General features: G+C 40.6%; 1 protein-coding gene across 1 annotated transcript in view; it reads left to right on the top strand.

The window, feature by feature from the left end:
* LOC124613557 (gustatory and odorant receptor 63a-like) overlaps positions 1 to 16950 on the top strand; it is a 140504-nt gene that overhangs the window by 47548 nt on the left and 76006 nt on the right. Inside the window, exon 3 of the mRNA XM_047142270.1 lies at positions 13136 to 13393. Coding sequence (XP_046998226.1) covers positions 13136 to 13393 — 258 coding nt within the window. The remainder of the gene's footprint in view (positions 1 to 13135; positions 13394 to 16950) is intronic.

Here is a 16950-nt window from a genome sequence, read left to right as displayed (position 1 = left end):
CTGGAGTGGCCATGCGGTTCTAGGCGCTACAGTCTGGAGCCGCGTGACTGCTACGGTCGCAGGTTCGAATCCTGCCTCGGGTATGGATGTGTGTGATGTCCTTAGGTTAGTTAGGTTTAAGCAGTTCTAAGTTGTAGGGGACTGGTGACCACAGCAGTTAAGTCCCATAGTGCTCAGAGCCATTTGAACCATTTACCAACTGATATCTCTGAACCTCAAAAGCACGTCATTCCCTCTGGTTCAAGATGCAGGCAGAGTGGCAGCACGGCTGAATGCTTTGAGCTGCTAAGCTCGAGTATTTATACTCCTATAGCTACGCTTCTAACATAGTCCTACTGGAGGGGGAAGAGTAAGTCTGTTTCAGCGTTATTGTCCCGTCGGCTTTCCCTAGCTCGCCAAGTCCCAGCCATGGGTTGCTAGGGCCAGTTAAAATCGCAATGTGCAACTTTCTTGGTAGTACATAAGTGCCTGAGTTACAAAATATTACTTCACTGTTGGTCACACTGCGTTACTGTTGCATGCACGCGACTGTTGACTGCAGGTCCCTGTCTACCTGAAATGTTTCATTGTAACGAATACCATCTTGTGGATTACTCAGTTAACACACTGGGTGTGGTGGCCTCTATTGCCTGGCCCCTCGTGGGAATAAGAATTTTAAAAATTCACAATTCCTGCGCCGAATTTTTCCCTCTTTCGAATGATTAGTCCAGAATATTTTCCATGACAAGTTTTTAATTAAAATTACTCTTAAACAAAAAAACTCCACGACGTTATTGTTGGCAACATCCAGGTGAAACCATGAGTTGTCCCACATGTGATTCTCCCTTATACACATGAACTTATTCTCAAAGTACAGTCTATAGGAGCTTAATACAATAAAAACCTTAGTGTGATGCTTGTACTATGCACAGATTTTACTTATTCCCTCAGCCTATGCCAGCTAACTACTCGACTGGTAATGGATGTGTTGGTTCATCTATAGACTGTGCTTGCCTTAATTTATTATAGAAATAAAATATGCAAGTACCTAGTTGAAATACAGTACAAGTGATAGCTGAAATGTTTATGGATATAATACTGTGCTGACGATTTTCTTGAAAATTGTGGACATGTTATAATATTTGCTCCATCGAAACTCACCCCTGCTGTTATCTGATAATTTTTTTTTAAGTTTAAGCTTGAGGGTGGCATTAATTTGAATTAAATTCTTGGTGGGTAATACCCTTAGTGACCCTACAACGTATTCTGTTTCAATATCATGATAGTCATACCAGAGTATGTAACCGATAGCGGGAAGCCTTCCTGGCTATCTCACAAGCCATATTGTTAATGTTACTACCTCTTCCCTGCAGCTTTAAATTTCATAACCCTTCAGTTTTTTTTTCTCCATAGCAATTTTCCAACACTTGGAGTGATTTATTCTGGGAATTTGCTTTCTAAATTTAAGGCAATGACATAACAAATGTCCGCAGCTCGTGGTCGTGCGGTAGCGTTCTCGCTTCCCACGCCCGGGTTCCCAGGTTCGATTCCCGGCGGGGTCAGGGATTTTCTCTGCCTCGTGATGATTGGGTGTTGTGTGATGTCCTTAGGTTAGTTAAGTTTAAGTAGTTCTGAGTTCTAGGGGACTGATGACCATAGATGTTAAGTTCCATGGTGCTCAGAGCCATTTGAACCATTTTGACATACCAAATTCTGTATTTTGATGAGTTCTACCCCTCCTACTTTTTTTACTATGTGCATTTCATGTATTACTATGTGCATTTCATGTATTACCGGCCAAACCAGATTTTAGTTTCGCCTAGGCCAAACTCGTTCATCCTGTTACCGATAGGATAAAACAGTTTAGTCTAGGTCTAATCGGTTTGTCTTAGTTAGAATTTACATGCTTTAGGATCAACTGGTACTTCCTAGTCTGAACTAATGTCACCTAGTTTGTATCTTCTACAAGCTTTTCAAAGTAAATTGAATAAAGGAATAGAAATAAAATAGTCAATATGATTCATTGAAGTTATTTATTAACTAATCAGTAATTTCACATCTATCACTGGATCAACTTACATATATACATCCACAGAAACCACCTTATCTGCAATTTGCTTATTTACTTATTTTTGCAAGGTGTGCTTTGGTGGCACTTAGAATTACAGAGTAGTTTGTTTTTCTTACAATTGCATTTGTTTGTTGTACAGTTTTTCATGCAACTGCATTTCACAAAAACTTTCCCTGATCCAACACAATGTTTTGTGTCTGCAGTCCTTACAGACATTTCGATATTCTGGTCAATATCTCCCACATCTAAGAACGTATGAATGCAGATGTCGAAATCAGTTTTAAAAAAATAAAAAAGAAGTTAAAAAATATTTTTAAATATTTTATTACAAAAAACAATGGAAAATTTTAATAAAATCGTACCTGCAATAATGTTTTTGAAGTACGCCATGTTTTGTACCAACTTTGTAGAGGCCCTCATCAGTCTTTTGAAGTTTACTCCAATTACGTTTCGAATGTCACCTCTGCCTTTATCTACATCTGGAATAGGTATGGTTACGTTGTCTCCAATGTCAGCTGGTGGATGGGATTTGTCAGAGGAAACTTTCATTCTTTTAGCTTGTTTTTTAAAATCTTCTGTCACAATTTCTCTAGCATTTTGAATGTCGTTTGTGTCAATTTTCACAATGTTATCGTCATCACTGTCTTCGTATTGTTCAGTATTGCTGTCATCTTCGATTGCCTTCTTTAGGTCATCTTCATCCTGAATATCATTTATGATTTCTTGACGCAACGAGGAAGTGAAAGGTCCTACTCTAGGTTCGATTCCGAATAATGCTTCGTAAGGTGATTGTTTTATGCCAGAGTGGTAAGCTCGATTTTTTTATGAATTGGACATACCTTAATCCTTCCGACCACTTCGTCGAATTGTTGTCCTTTAACCAAGAACTTATCATATTTTCAATGTCTTCGTTGGCACGTTCAACAGAACCCCGACTTGGCTGTACCTTGGTTTTCCATTCACAATTTGCAGTCCGGCCAAAGCTTAGCGAGTTCACTTATAACATTATTGACAAATCCTGAGCTGTTATGAGACTTGTAATTTTTTTCCTTCTTTTTTTTTCTACTTAATTCTGTAGCTCTCAATTCGTTCGAGCAATCAATCATTCATGATAGGAAATACAGTCATAGCTCAGTCACTCAAAATGATTCTGAAATTTTACTTGTTAGAATGAAATCAGGCGATGATTCTTCTTCTCTGCAGGCTCGTGCTTTGCGGCAGTCTGCTAATCTGCACAAATAAAATGCCTCGTAATTTTGGGAGCGTTGTATAATCAGTCGGGAAACCTCAGATCAAGCGGATATTTGGCTTTGATGAAGTTTAACCTTCCGAAGAAGCAATGGAGCTCTTGGATTATTAAGTGCAGGTTCGTATCCAGTCTTTCGGAAGTCCCTTCTGATTAACAACTACGCAATATATCGATAAATATCATTAATTCTCAAATTTAAAATACACACCATTTACTTGAAGGAGCCATCTATATATATTTCCATTTAATCGTACAGTTCGTATCAGTTATCTTCTGTAATAAATCTCAATAATCAGATTACAGTTCTTCCAAACCAAGCACAGGCTAATCGGCACGAAGACAATCTCGGAAGCCCCCTTTCTTTTTTTTTTTTAACAACCACCAGAGAGAGTACTACAAAGAATAATTATGCGCTCATGGCATAGCTATTGTATGAACTACTTTTCGCATGGATTCTGCGAGTATGAAGATAGAAAATTAGTAAACGTCATTCAAGGGTAGAATTGTATCAGAATAATTCATAGAATATAAAGAGATATTACAATTGCCCCTCGCAGCGAGCAAAGTTAATGATAATACACTTTGCGAGCTAACAGAAAAAATTTGTTGGGTTGTTTATTCAAAAGAGGAATATTTTGAATTAGTAGAATTTTACTATAGAGAGTATGGGTAACATGTTAAGACAATAAGTTGCGGGAATACCTAAGCTGTAGCTTTTACATGTACCGGGGTATACCCGCATCCCGAGTACATAACCAGGGAAGATGTAGATTGGTGTACTTACGACAAAGGTCTACCCATTTGGGAACTGGCCTTCGCAGGGAAACCCTGGAAAACCTGGAAGAATAGACCCCAGCTCAGGTATTATAGAAGATAGGAAAGCCTAAATCCAGTAATTTTGAAATATATAGAAGCTCCATAGATTAGATCGAAGGAAAAGTGCCTCATAGCCAAAAAATTTTACAATATTGCTCCAAAAAAAATTTTCAAAATTCTTCTTTCGACGATGTAGCCGGCGATCTCGTTGTGAAGTCGATGGAACAGGAACACTGGGTACGAACACCGGGTAGGCGACGTACAGCGTTTGGTGGAGGCGGCACGGAGGACAGGCGATGGCTTATGGTACAGGATAGAAGCTGGTAACGTGCCGTAGAAACAGGAAGATGATCTCAGGAACAGATGATCATGGACGTGAACATGAAACAGGTTTAAAGTGGAATAAGAAAAGGTTCTGACTGAATAAATCCCTGTAAGAGAGTGGATTAAGGCAACGAAGTCCATATTTCATCGTTGAACTCAAACTCGGAGTGGATTCTTATATTCTTCCATCTGTACTAGACTGGAACATCCATCAGTCCTGGCAATCGCGAATTTTTTTTTTTTTTTTGTAGTCCTCAATACCAAAGTTGTTTTGCATTACAACTGCTGATTGTCCAAAACATTGCCAAATAGACTGAGGACATTTAAATTTTGTTGTAGCTCATATCGAATGTATTCCTCTCAACAAAATTTTTAATCTAATCTTCGTTTTGTTATAGTGCAGGTCGAAGTAGAGCATTCAATCTGTCTGAGGTTTGCTTTCAATTACGAAATTATGGATAAAATTTAAGTTTACACCTGATGAAAAATTTTAAACATAGGCATATGACACTGACTCCACAAAAGGAATAATTTGAAAAATTTTCATTATTCTTATAATTAATTGACTTATAGATCCACTTGCAAATAAATATCATTAATGATGACGTATGTTCATTTAACAAATCATCCAATCGCTGAATCTTCTTCATCCTCTCATGAACATTTATGGAAATATATTTCAACAATTATGTCCATAATATGAAACACACAAACTGCTATTCTTAAAAAGTTAATTAACATTCTTAAATTAGTTCTCCTGGTAAAGAAGGCATAATAAAAAAATCTAAAAATTATAATAATTTTCTCTCGCGCAACCAGAGTGTTTCTTCAATTGTTTGCAACAGTGACATTATCGACTGTTGCTTCATTTCACAGTTAATCTGTTATCTTGCGCGAACAGCGCACATCATACACACAGCGTATTTACCTACATATCCCACACTGTTCAAGTTTCACACGCAATTCTCACATAAGTGCCGTGTCTTGAGGAAATGTAGATGCACTTTCATTGTATATCACTGTGGCTTCTGCTCATAGTCCACACTTACAAACACTAGTAATTAACAAATTCTTCTACCTATCTTAAAAATTTTGTGCTAAACTATCACAGGAGTAATCTCACTGTCTCTTAACCTATCACACGAGTAATCTCACTGTCTCTTAACCTAGCACAGGAGTAGTCTCACTGTCTCTTAACCTCTAGACAACATAAACGTCTTGATATTTATATACACATTCGACTCATAGTCAAATTCCACACTAAATTCTTCTCCATATTTGGTATCACAGATCTAAGATCCTTCACTAAATTTCTTAATATCATTATGCGGGAATAATCCCTTTATTCTTTTCGATTCGGGATATGCCAACAAGTATGATCCAGGATTTGGTATATTTACAATAACATATGGTCCGGTATAAATAAGATTCCATTTCTTTATGTTCTTCATCAGTTTCGAGGAATAGATGTGTCGCCTCAATAAAACCTTTTCTCCAAGATGAAACGTCTGAATCCGGTGAATCCGTTTATCGTATGTCAATTTCCGTTGTATTGCCTTTTTAGTTAAACTGACAAGTGCGCGTCGAATCTTTTCCTCCCATTTTAAATTCTGGTCTTCATACTTTTCTTCCGTTGCCTCCAGGTTTAGGAACGACTAAGAGCGGAGAACAATATGGACTAGTTGATGGCTCAATCAAGTTCCATCCTAACATTCTATTTATCTCCCTTTGAACGGATTGTTTTAAACGCCAGGGGATCGGATAGTGCTTGTAACAGTAAGTCTGATGTGGCTTCACTTGTAGGTGACAAATATACCCTTTAATAATTCCTGGTTTCTCATCAAAAATCTCTTCATATGCCTCTAACAAACAATGAAGCTGCTGCCTTTGTTCTCCGGGAAGCTGATTTGATTCACTAGCTTTTATCATTGTTGTTTGGTTAAAGTCCTCCTGTTGTATCAAATCCTTTGAAAGCTCCTTCCAACGACCGTTTGTAGTGTCAATTAATTGAATTATGGCACCGCGACAATATTTCTCATGCACCGTTTCCTTTCTATTTAAATCCAGTGCTATCTCTTCTCCATTTAATCTAAATTTAACTATTCCTTCCAAAAAATCTATCTGACAATCGTACTCCTGCATACTCCCAATACCAAGAATACAGTCCGCTAATAACTTCTCCACTACAAGGAACGTGCATTTTATTGCTACATTTCCCATTTTCATCTCTAATTGTGTTTGTATTTTGACATTGGGAGAGCGTGCTCCAACAGCTCCGATGATTTTGCAGTTCTGTACTGGCAAAATTGGTACCTTCTTCTTCCTAATAATTCTCCGAAAAAGAGCGCCTGAGATGACATTGGCGGAAGCGGCGGTGTCCAATATCACATTCGTTGGAACTTCCTCTATTTCAACACATATTTCCGATACCGGAACACTCGATCTGTCATTATGACACGTTATTAAATCCTTTGTTAACTCTTCAGTCAACAGCTCACCATCATTAAATCTTAACAATTGTAATTTTACTGTTTCGCCCCTAACAGATCCCCTGACCGCTCCTCCGGGACACGATGCGGTCACGTTTAGTTTGACTGACTGTTGGTCCGATTGGTATTTGTCTCTTCAGCTACTTCAGTGATTATCGGTTGTTGTGGTGAATTCGGTCTATATTGTCTTGCTTGATTCGTGTAATTATTGTTGTTGTTTTGCTGGTGTTGGTAGAACTGTCCTGTGTTGCCATACATTGGATTATATCGATTAAAATTCCTATTGTTCCTAAAATAGCCCCTCGCTGCACCATTATTAAAGTTTCCATTATGGTAATAATTATTGTTTGCATTTTGTCCATTGCTAAGTCTCCTCGGAGAGTGTAGTTGGTTATGATTATTGTTACTGCTACCATTACTGCCATTCCTACTCGAGTTGCAGCTCGGATTCGCTTCTATTGCTCTTCTTTGATATGGCATTTCTCTTGCCCTTTTATTGTCCTCCTCAATTATATCAATACGATCAAGCGTAGTCATAAATGAGTCTATATCCTTATCATTTATATATAACAGCTGATTCCTTATACTGGTGGGTAGTCTGGACTTGAGTATTCTAAGTATATCCGGCAAAGGAATCGGTACATCCCAATACAAAGATTTATTAATGTATTTCTCAAAATATCTCTTTAGAGATCCTCTAGAAAATGAGAAAGGCTCAGGATATAATACTTCCTGCCTAAGTCTTTCTTGTATTCCAGCAGACCAATATTTTGCTAGAAAAGCCTGCTCAAATTCTTTGTAACATTTACAAGAACATGTTTGTTCGGATGCCCACAATGCTCCTGTTCCTTGTATATATCCAGATACAAAACTAATCTTTTGCCATTCTGTCCAAGATCGTGGAAATAGACCATTGAAACTTCGAATAAAGACTACAGGATGAACATTCTTTTTGTCAGGGTTAAAGATTTGAAATTGTCTCTGTTTAATCATCTTCTCCTCAACGGTACTACGATTCCAAAAATCATCCTGTTCGTACTTTTCCCTGTGGCTCTCCGTTATATCGAATCTAACTTGTGATTTTCCAGTTCTATCTACATCGGATCTTGACGTGGACGGAATGTCACGCGCAGATTGAGAGTTTTGTTTCCTACTTCTCGCTGTTTCTAAATCCTGCTGCGAGAGATTTAGTGATCTTTCGATATTTTCTTTCCAACGCGAGAATTCTTCGCCAAGTTGTTCTCGAACTTCCTTTAACCCTTTGTTAAAAAAATTATCCCCGGAACTCTCTGAAATTGACTGTAAAGCTACTTTCACAGTTTCTTCTATCGTTTCCGAAGGAGAATTTTGCCGCTCTAATGTCATTTCTGAAAACTTTCCCGCAAGTACATTCATTCTATGTTCCACTGTCTCCTGTTTTTCCTTCACTTCGTCAAATTGCTTCTTTAGATTATTTTGGGATTCTGTTATTTCTGGTATCATAGCTACGGAACACTGTATGTCCTCTTGAGCTTGTATTACTTGAGGAAACAGTTCTACTTGTTTTTGTATCGTGTCAATTTTGACGGATACATATTCGGTTAGTTCCGCTTTTAATTTACTATTGTTTTCTTGGCATTGTTGGCGGACCTGCTCAATTCGAGCAATAAGATTCTGTTCGGTCCTTTCTGCCTGTTCCTTTATTTCCTGTGTCTGGGTATTTAATCTCTGATCTAATTCGGTAAAGGTTGCTCTTAACTGATTTTGTAATTCTGTTTGATTTTCGGCTAGTTGATTTTTGAATTCATTTTGTATAACGGATAAGTCTCGTTTCACCTCCGCTTGGCCTTCGGCTAATAGAGACAACTGTTGCATAATAACCACTAATGTGTCAACAACAGTCTGATCAGCTGTTGTATGAATGTTTTCTGAACCAGCGGGATTATTTATATTGCTACCGCTAGCCACAACAGTCTCAGAATTACTATCCGTGGCCTCTGCTTCTGTGCAAACAGCTGAAGGCTGTTGCACGTCTCGTTGCTGATTCAATGACATTTTAAATGCCGCTCTAGTCAATACCATTAAATAACTGTCAATATCAGGTTCAAATCACTAAATACAGTTTCAAATTTACTGTCGTAGACACACTTAACTTTCAAATTACTTCACAGATGGTATAAAGTTCAATGTCCAGATACGAAAATCACACAATATACAGTTCTACAATCTAACTACTATCTGGAAAAAAGTTCTTTCTAAATTGATTTCAAACTATTTTAACTACAGGATGAAAAAAAATTAGATTTCTCTGGCCTTGTTCTGTAGTCTCGGTGTTGTCCAATAGTTGAAATCGTTTCTTGGTATCAGCAATCTTTTACTATGGGCACCGAATCTCTCTTCAGGTTAGTTACCTCTCGTTCTCGTAGGTTTTCATGAAACAAAAAATACATATATTATATAACAATCCAAGAGAGTCCTGTCACACTGGCGCCACTATAATTTTTTTCCTTCTTTTTTTTTCTACTTAATTCTGTAGCTCTCAATTCGTTCGAGCAATCAATCATTCATGATAGGAAATACAGTCATAGCTCAGTCACTCAAAATGATTCTGAAATTTTACTTGTTAGAATGAAATCAGGCGATGATTCTTCTTCTCTGCAGGCTCGTGCTTTGCGGCAGTCTGCTAATCTGCACAAATAAAATGCCTCGTAATTTTGGGAGCGTTGTATAATCAGTCGGGAAACCTCAGATCAAGCGGATATTTGGCTTTGATGAAGTTTAACCTTCCGAAGAAGCAATGGAGCTCTTGGATTATTAAGTGCAGGTTCGTATCCAGTCTTTCGGAAGTCCCTTCTGATTAACAACTACGCAATATATCGATAAATATCATTAATTCTCAAATTTAAAATACACACCATTTACTTGAAGGAGCCATCTATATATATTTCCATTTAATCGTACAGTTCGTATCAGTTATCTTCTGTAATAAATCTCAATAATCAGATTACAGTTCTTCCAAACCAAGCACAGGCTAATCGGCACGAAGACAATCTCGGAAGCCCCCTTTCTTTTTTTTTTTAACAACCACCAGAGAGAGTACTACAAAGAATAATTATGCGCTCATGGCATAGCTATTGTATGAACTACTTTTCGCATGGATTCTGCGAGTATGAAGATAGAAAATTAGTAAACGTCATTCAAGGGTAGAATTGTATCAGAATAATTCATAGAATATAAAGAGATATTACAGACTGAGAATGCACGGCGCCCGTACAGTTAGAAATATGTCATTCAAAAGATAAGCCACTGCTTCGGCCGTCTTTGATGTTAATGCACGAAGGAGAACAAAGTTTGTGAGATGGTCTTGCTAAACTAGAATGAATTTTAAATTCCCGTCTGGTTGTGTTTGGAAATCAATCAAATCGACTTGGCATCTGCTATTCAAAAAAATGGCTCTGAGCACTATGGGACTCAACTGCTGAGGTCATTAGTCCCCTAGAACTTAGAACTAGTTAAACCTAACTAACCTAAGGACATCACAAACATCCATGCCCGAGGCAGGATTCGAACCTGCGACCGTAGCGGTCTTGCGGTTCCAGACTGCAGCGCCTTTAACCGTGCGGCCACTTCGGCCGGCATCTGCTATTCATTTCCGAATGGAGAACTGGCTTTGAAACAAGGCCACTTTTCTTTTTTGTCGTCTTTTGTTGACAAACATCACACATTGATAAATAGAGGTATATCATTTCCTTTGTGATATTGGCATACTTTTTTGATGTCTCGACTAACATCTTATCGCTACCACCATGACCCACAGCTACATGAGCTGCGTCAATCACATCATAAAGTTCATCACCTGGAGCAAAGTATTTTATATTTCCTTCACACCGAACAATGAGTCTTTTCACATCTCCAATTTCCAAAATAGCAAATCGTTTCAGTCTTATTTATTGTAATGATGTCCTTTTTTAAAACTTTTCCGTGCCTTCTACTTGTTTAACAACATCCGCATATTCGTCTGCTGATAACACATTATAATGAGAAGACTTTTTGTTTTCACTCTGCCAAATTTCCTCCAGAAACTTTTCTCCCCACAGCTTTTGATTGGCTTGTCTATTACACGAAGGCTCATCAATGATGAAACGCCTCACAACAATTATGTAAGGTTATAATAAAATCTTTTAAACGCAACCAGCAGCTTAACACGCGCACTCGTCGATGCAAAATACCGTTCAAAACAAAGAACAGTGCGAGCGAAGAGCGGTTGAGAGGCGCGAGGGGCGAGCCAGAGATGATCGGGGATTCCCCGTTCGTACAGGCAGCGACACGCGTTTCGACTAGGCAAAATTAGTTCGAACTATGATGTACCAGTTTATCCTAATGCATGTAAATTCTAACTAGGATATACCGGTTCGACCTAGGCTAAACTTTTTTACCCTATCGGTAACAGGATGAACGAGCTTGACCTAGGCGAAACTAGTTCATCCTAAAATCGGGTTTGGCCGGTAACATATGTATTTTATCTATGTTTTTCACTGAGTGCGTGCTTCTTCAATTTGTACAAAGTACAATTCTAAAGGTGGCAGGAGTAAAATACAGGGAGTGAAAGGCTATTTACAATTTGTACAGAAAGCAGATGGCGGTTATAAGAGTCGAGGGACATGAAAGGGAAGCAGTGGTTGGTAAGGGAGTGAGACAAGCTTGTAGCCTCTCCCCGTTGCTATTTAATCTGTATACTGAGCAAGCAGTAAAGGAAACGAAAGAAAAGTTCGGAGTAGGTATTAAAATCAATGGAGAAGAAATAAAAACTTTGAGGTTCGCCGATGATATTGTAATTCTGTCAGAGACAGCAAAGCAGCAAAGGACTTGGAAGAGCAGTTGAACGGAATGGACAGTGTCTTGAAAGGAGGGTATAAGATGAACATCAACAAAAGCAAAACGTAGATAATGGAATGTAGTCGAATTAAGTCGGGTGATGCTGCGGGAATTAGATTAGGAAACGAGACACTTAAAGTAGTAAAGGAGTTTTGCTATTTGGGGAGCAAAATAACTGATGATGGTCGAAGTAGAGAGGATATAAAATGTAGACTGGCAATGGCAAGGAAAGCGTTTCTGAAGAAGAGAAATTTGTTAACATCGAGTATAGATTGAAGTGTCAGGAAGTCGTTTCTGAAAGTATTTGTATGGAGTGTAGCTATGTACGGAAGTGAAACATGGACGATAAATAGTTTAGACAAGAAGAGAATAGAAGCTTTCGAAATGTGGTGCTACAGAAGAATGCTGAAGATTACATGGGTAGATCACATAACTAATGAGGAGGTATTGAATAGTATTGGGGAGAAGAGGAGTTTGTGGCACAACCTGACAAGAAGAAGGGATCGGTTGGTAGGACATGTTCTGAGGCATCAAGGGATCACCAATTTAGTACTGGAGGGCAGCGTGGAGGGTAAAAATCGTGGAGGGAGGCCAAGAGATGAATACACTAAGCAGATTCAGAAGGATGTAGGCTGCAGTAGGTACTGGGAGATGAAGAGGCTTGCACAGGATGGAGTAGCATGGAGAGCTGCATCAAACCAGTCTCGGGACTGATGACCACAACAACAGCATTTTAAGTAATTGTACCAAAGTATTTTTACTGATACCGTATCTTGTATTTCTCTAGTAGATCCCTTGAAAATGACGTGAGGCTGAAACACGTAAGGCAGTGTAAAATTATTAAATACATTGGCCAAAACTAATAGCAGTTTTTGAGCCCTAATCATCGTTTACAGTTATCATTCTTAGTTTAAATATCGTGGCCATATTTCGTACATTTAATCCCGGAAAGCGATACAATAACTATGGACTCACTGCAGATACGAAAAGCGTGTATCTGCAAGGCACTAGCTGTAAACACTGATGCCAGGATTCTAAAGGTAGTATATTTATGTGCCCATTCCATTTCAACTGGCAGTCAATATTGGTCCCAAAAAATTGCGAGCGTGTTACACGATCTACGAGCTTATCTTCTACATTTAATTCGACAGTAATCTTTTCTGTCTTCAAACAGTGCCCTTTTTATTCAATGTTCTTCTATTGCTTGTTGACAGACCCTTTGATTACTCTAAAAGGAGATCAGGTGCTTTGTCAGTAATTACAATGTTGATGTCATCTGCGAAGAAAGACTGGTGTGCGGATGCATAAGGGAGTACTCTGTTGTGTTTTTAATTGCAGCTTCCTTTTTTTCAGGAGATGTTTTTGAAAACTACTGGGACAAAACTGAATCTTGGCCTGCGGCGCCTGTCGATGTTCTTCACAATGGCGGTGCCACTGGTCGTGGCCCTGATAGTCATGGCGGAGCTGTTTATATTCAGCTTACCGCTACCGACTCTCACTGTTGCGTATACCGTCACCGTCAGCATGCTTGGGGACCACGCCATTCTGTGGGTGCTGCAGTGCGCTGCCATCTGCCGGTCGTCGCAGTTAATAAAGGATTGTCTCAAGTTGGTAAGTTGAGCTCGCGCGGCAGGTATATTGTTTATGTGAAGGTGTGGTGTTTGTTCAATCGGACATGTCCGCAGCTGTGATACATTATGTGCCTCGCCCGTTCATCCTGTCAATGGGCAGGTGGCCGCTCCTTCAGCAAGGCCCGAGCAGGCACCCGTGGGCAAAGGCTTGCTGGTTATTGGGAGCTCCAACGTCAGGGGGGGGGGGGGGGGGTGATGGAACCCCTTAGGGAAATAGCGTACTGGGCTGGAAAGAAATCCAACGTGCACTCGGTTTGTCTGCCGGGGGACCTCATTCAAGATATGGAGGCGGCCTTGCCTGGGCTATCGAGCGTACGGGGTGTAGTCGTCTGCAAGTAGTTGCTCACGTCGACACCAATGATGCCTGTCGCTTGGGCTCTGAGGCGATCCTCAGTTCGTACAGGCGACTGGCGGAGTTGGTGAAGACCGCTGGCCTCGCACGCGGGGTGCAAGCAGAGCTATCTATTTGCAGCATCGTTCCCAGAGTGGATCAGGGTCCTTTGGTTTGGAGCCGAGTGGAGGGTCTCAACCAGAGGTTTCGTCGACTCTGTGACGGTCTTGGCAGCAGATTTCTAGACTTGCGCTATTGTGTAGGAATTGTAGGACGCCCCTAGATAGGTCAGGGGTGCACTACACAAAGGTAGCAGAATACTTGTGGCGTGCACATGGTGGTTTTTTAGGCTAGGCAGTAGTGCGAGGTGTCCTGATGAACACTCACCAGTCGACGTGCTGGCAGGGAAATCAGGACGCGCTCAGTGTAAAGACACTTCAGCTATCAAGATACTAGCAGTAAATTTTCAGAGTCTTCGGAATAAAGTTCCTGAATTTACTGCGCTCCAGGAAGCGTGTGGCGCGCAAATTATTCTCGGGACTGAGACCTGGCTGAACCCTGAGATAGGAAGTTCTGAAAGATTTAGTGAGGGTTGGAACGTGTATCGGAAAGACGGATTAGACACCGTAGGAGGTGGTGTCTTCATTGCAGTTGACAAAAATATTGTGTCTACTGAGGTCGAAGTACAGTGTGATTGTGAAGTTATCTGGACACGTTTAACAGGGCTAGGGGAAATAAAGTTAACTGTGGGGTGTTATTACTGGCCACCAGGTTCCACCGTGACAGTTCTAGAATCATTCAAAGGGAGTCTACATTCTGTATCGTAGAAGTACCCGGATCATGCTATATTAGTCGGAGGCGACTTTAACCTACCTAGCATATACTGATATGTCTATGGATTCATTACATGTGGTACAGACAAGCCGTAGTGTGAATTACTTTTGAACACATTATCCGAAAACGGTCTTGAGCAGCTAAATCGACAGCCAACGCGTAATGGAAATATTTTAGATCTGGTAGCCACGAACAGACCAGACCTCATCGACGGTGTCAGTGTTGAGACAGGGATTAGAGATCATGATGTTGTCATTACGGCTATGGTTATGAAAGTTAAAAAGTCGGTCAAGAAGGCTAGGAGAGTATTCTTACTAGAAAGAGCAGATAAGCAGTTGTTAGCATGACACATAGTAAATGAATTGACTTCATTTACTTCCGGTACGATGGACGTGGAAGAATTGTGGGCAAATTTTAAACACATTGTAAATCACGCATTGGACAAGTATGTGCCGAAAAAGTGGGTTACGGTCGGAAAAGATCCACCGTGGTTTAACAGCGCAATTCGGAGAATCCTCAGGAAGTAAAGGCAGTTGCACTCGCGGTACAAGAAAGATAGGGAGAATGAGGACAGGCAAAAAAGTTAGTAGAGATTCGTGCCGCTGTAAAAAGAGCGATGCGCGAAGCATTCAACCACTGCCACCGTCCTACCTTAGCAAAAGATCTTGCCGATAACCCAAGGAAATTCTGGTCTTACGTAAAATCGGTAAGCGGGTCGAAGGCTTCCATCCAGTCACCCACTGATCAGTCTGGCCTGGCAACGGAAGACAGCAAAACAAAAGCTGAAATTTTAAATTTAGCATTTGAGAAATCTTTCACGCAGGGGAATCGTGCACACATACCGCCGTTTGAGTCCCGTACAGATTGCCGTATGGAGGACATAGTGATAGACATCTCGGGGGTTGTAAAGCAGCTGAATGGGTTGAAAATAAATAAATCGCCAGGTCCTGATGGGATTACAATTCGGTTTTAACTAAGGTACGGGCATTTGGGATTGGTTCCCAAATGTGTGAGTGGCTCGAAGACTTCTTAAGTAATAGAACCCAGTACGTTGTCCTCGATGGTGAGTGTTCATCGGAGGTGGGGGTATCATCTGGAGTGACCCAGGGAAGTGTGGTAGGTCCGATGTTGTTTTCTATCTACATAAATGATCTTTAGGATATGGTGGATAGCAATGTGCGGCTTGCTGATGATGCTGTGGTGTACGGGAAGGTGTCGTCGTTGAGTGACTGTAGGAGAATACAAGATGACTTGGACAGGATTTGTGATTGGTATAAAGAATGGCAGCTAACTCTAAATATAGATAAATGTAAATTAATGCAGAAGAATAGGAAAAAGAATCCCGTAATGTCTGAATACTCCATTAGTAGTGTAGCGCTTGACACAGTCACGTCGATTAAATATTTGGGCGTAACATTGCAGAGCGATATGAAGTGGGACAAGCATGTAATGGCAGTTGTGGGGAAGGCGGATAGTCGTCTTCGGATCATTGGTAGAATTTTGGGAAGATGTGGTTCATCTGTAAAGGAGACCGATTATAAAACACTAATACGACCTATTCTTGAGTACTGCTCGAGCGTTTGGGATCCCTATCAGGTCGGATTGAGGGAGGACATAGAAGCAATTCAGAGGCGGACTGCTAGATTTGTTACTGGTAGGTTTGATCATCACGCGAGTGTTACGGAAATGCTTCAGGAACTCGGGTGGGAGTCTCTAGAGGAAAGGAGGCGTTTTTTTCGTGAATGCTACTGAGGAAATTTAGATAACCAGCATTTGAGGCTGACTGCAGTACAATTTTACTGCCGCCAACTTACATTTCGCGGAAAGATCACAAAGATAAGATAAGAAAGATTAGGGCTCGTACAGAGGCATACAGGCAGCCATTTTTCCCTCGTTCTGTTTGGGAGTGGAACATGGAGAGAAGATGCTAGTTGTGGTACGAGGTACCCTCCGCCACGCACCGTATGGTGGATTACGGAGTACGTATGTAGATGTAGATGTAGAAGGTAGAGGAGGCCGAGAAAAAAAAGGAGAGAGAAGGGACTGTTGATGTCAGCTGCATCAGGACTCTAGAGGAATCAGCGATCACAGGTGAAAAGATGTGCCGAAAAGGGATTCTAACACAGGATCGCCTCCTTTCTAGGCAGTTGCGTTAACCTCCGCGCTACCCGAACACAGTGTTCATCGCAACTGCGGCGACTGTCTCGTCACGCCTCTTGGCCAACCCACACTCCCATCTAGTGCCACCTATGGTTCAAATGGCTCTGAGCACTATGGGACTTAACAGCTGTGGTCATCAGTCCCCTAGAACTTAGAACCTGCGACCGTAGCAGTCGCGCGGTTCCGGACTGCGCGCCTAGAACCGCGAGACC

Source organism: Schistocerca americana, chromosome 4 (assembly GCF_021461395.2).
Source record: "Schistocerca americana isolate TAMUIC-IGC-003095 chromosome 4, iqSchAmer2.1, whole genome shotgun sequence".
Classification (NCBI taxonomy): Eukaryota; Metazoa; Arthropoda; class Insecta; order Orthoptera; family Acrididae; genus Schistocerca; species Schistocerca americana.
The sequence above is the reverse complement of the archived record's forward strand: the minus strand, read 5'-3'. Positions and strand labels throughout refer to the sequence as shown.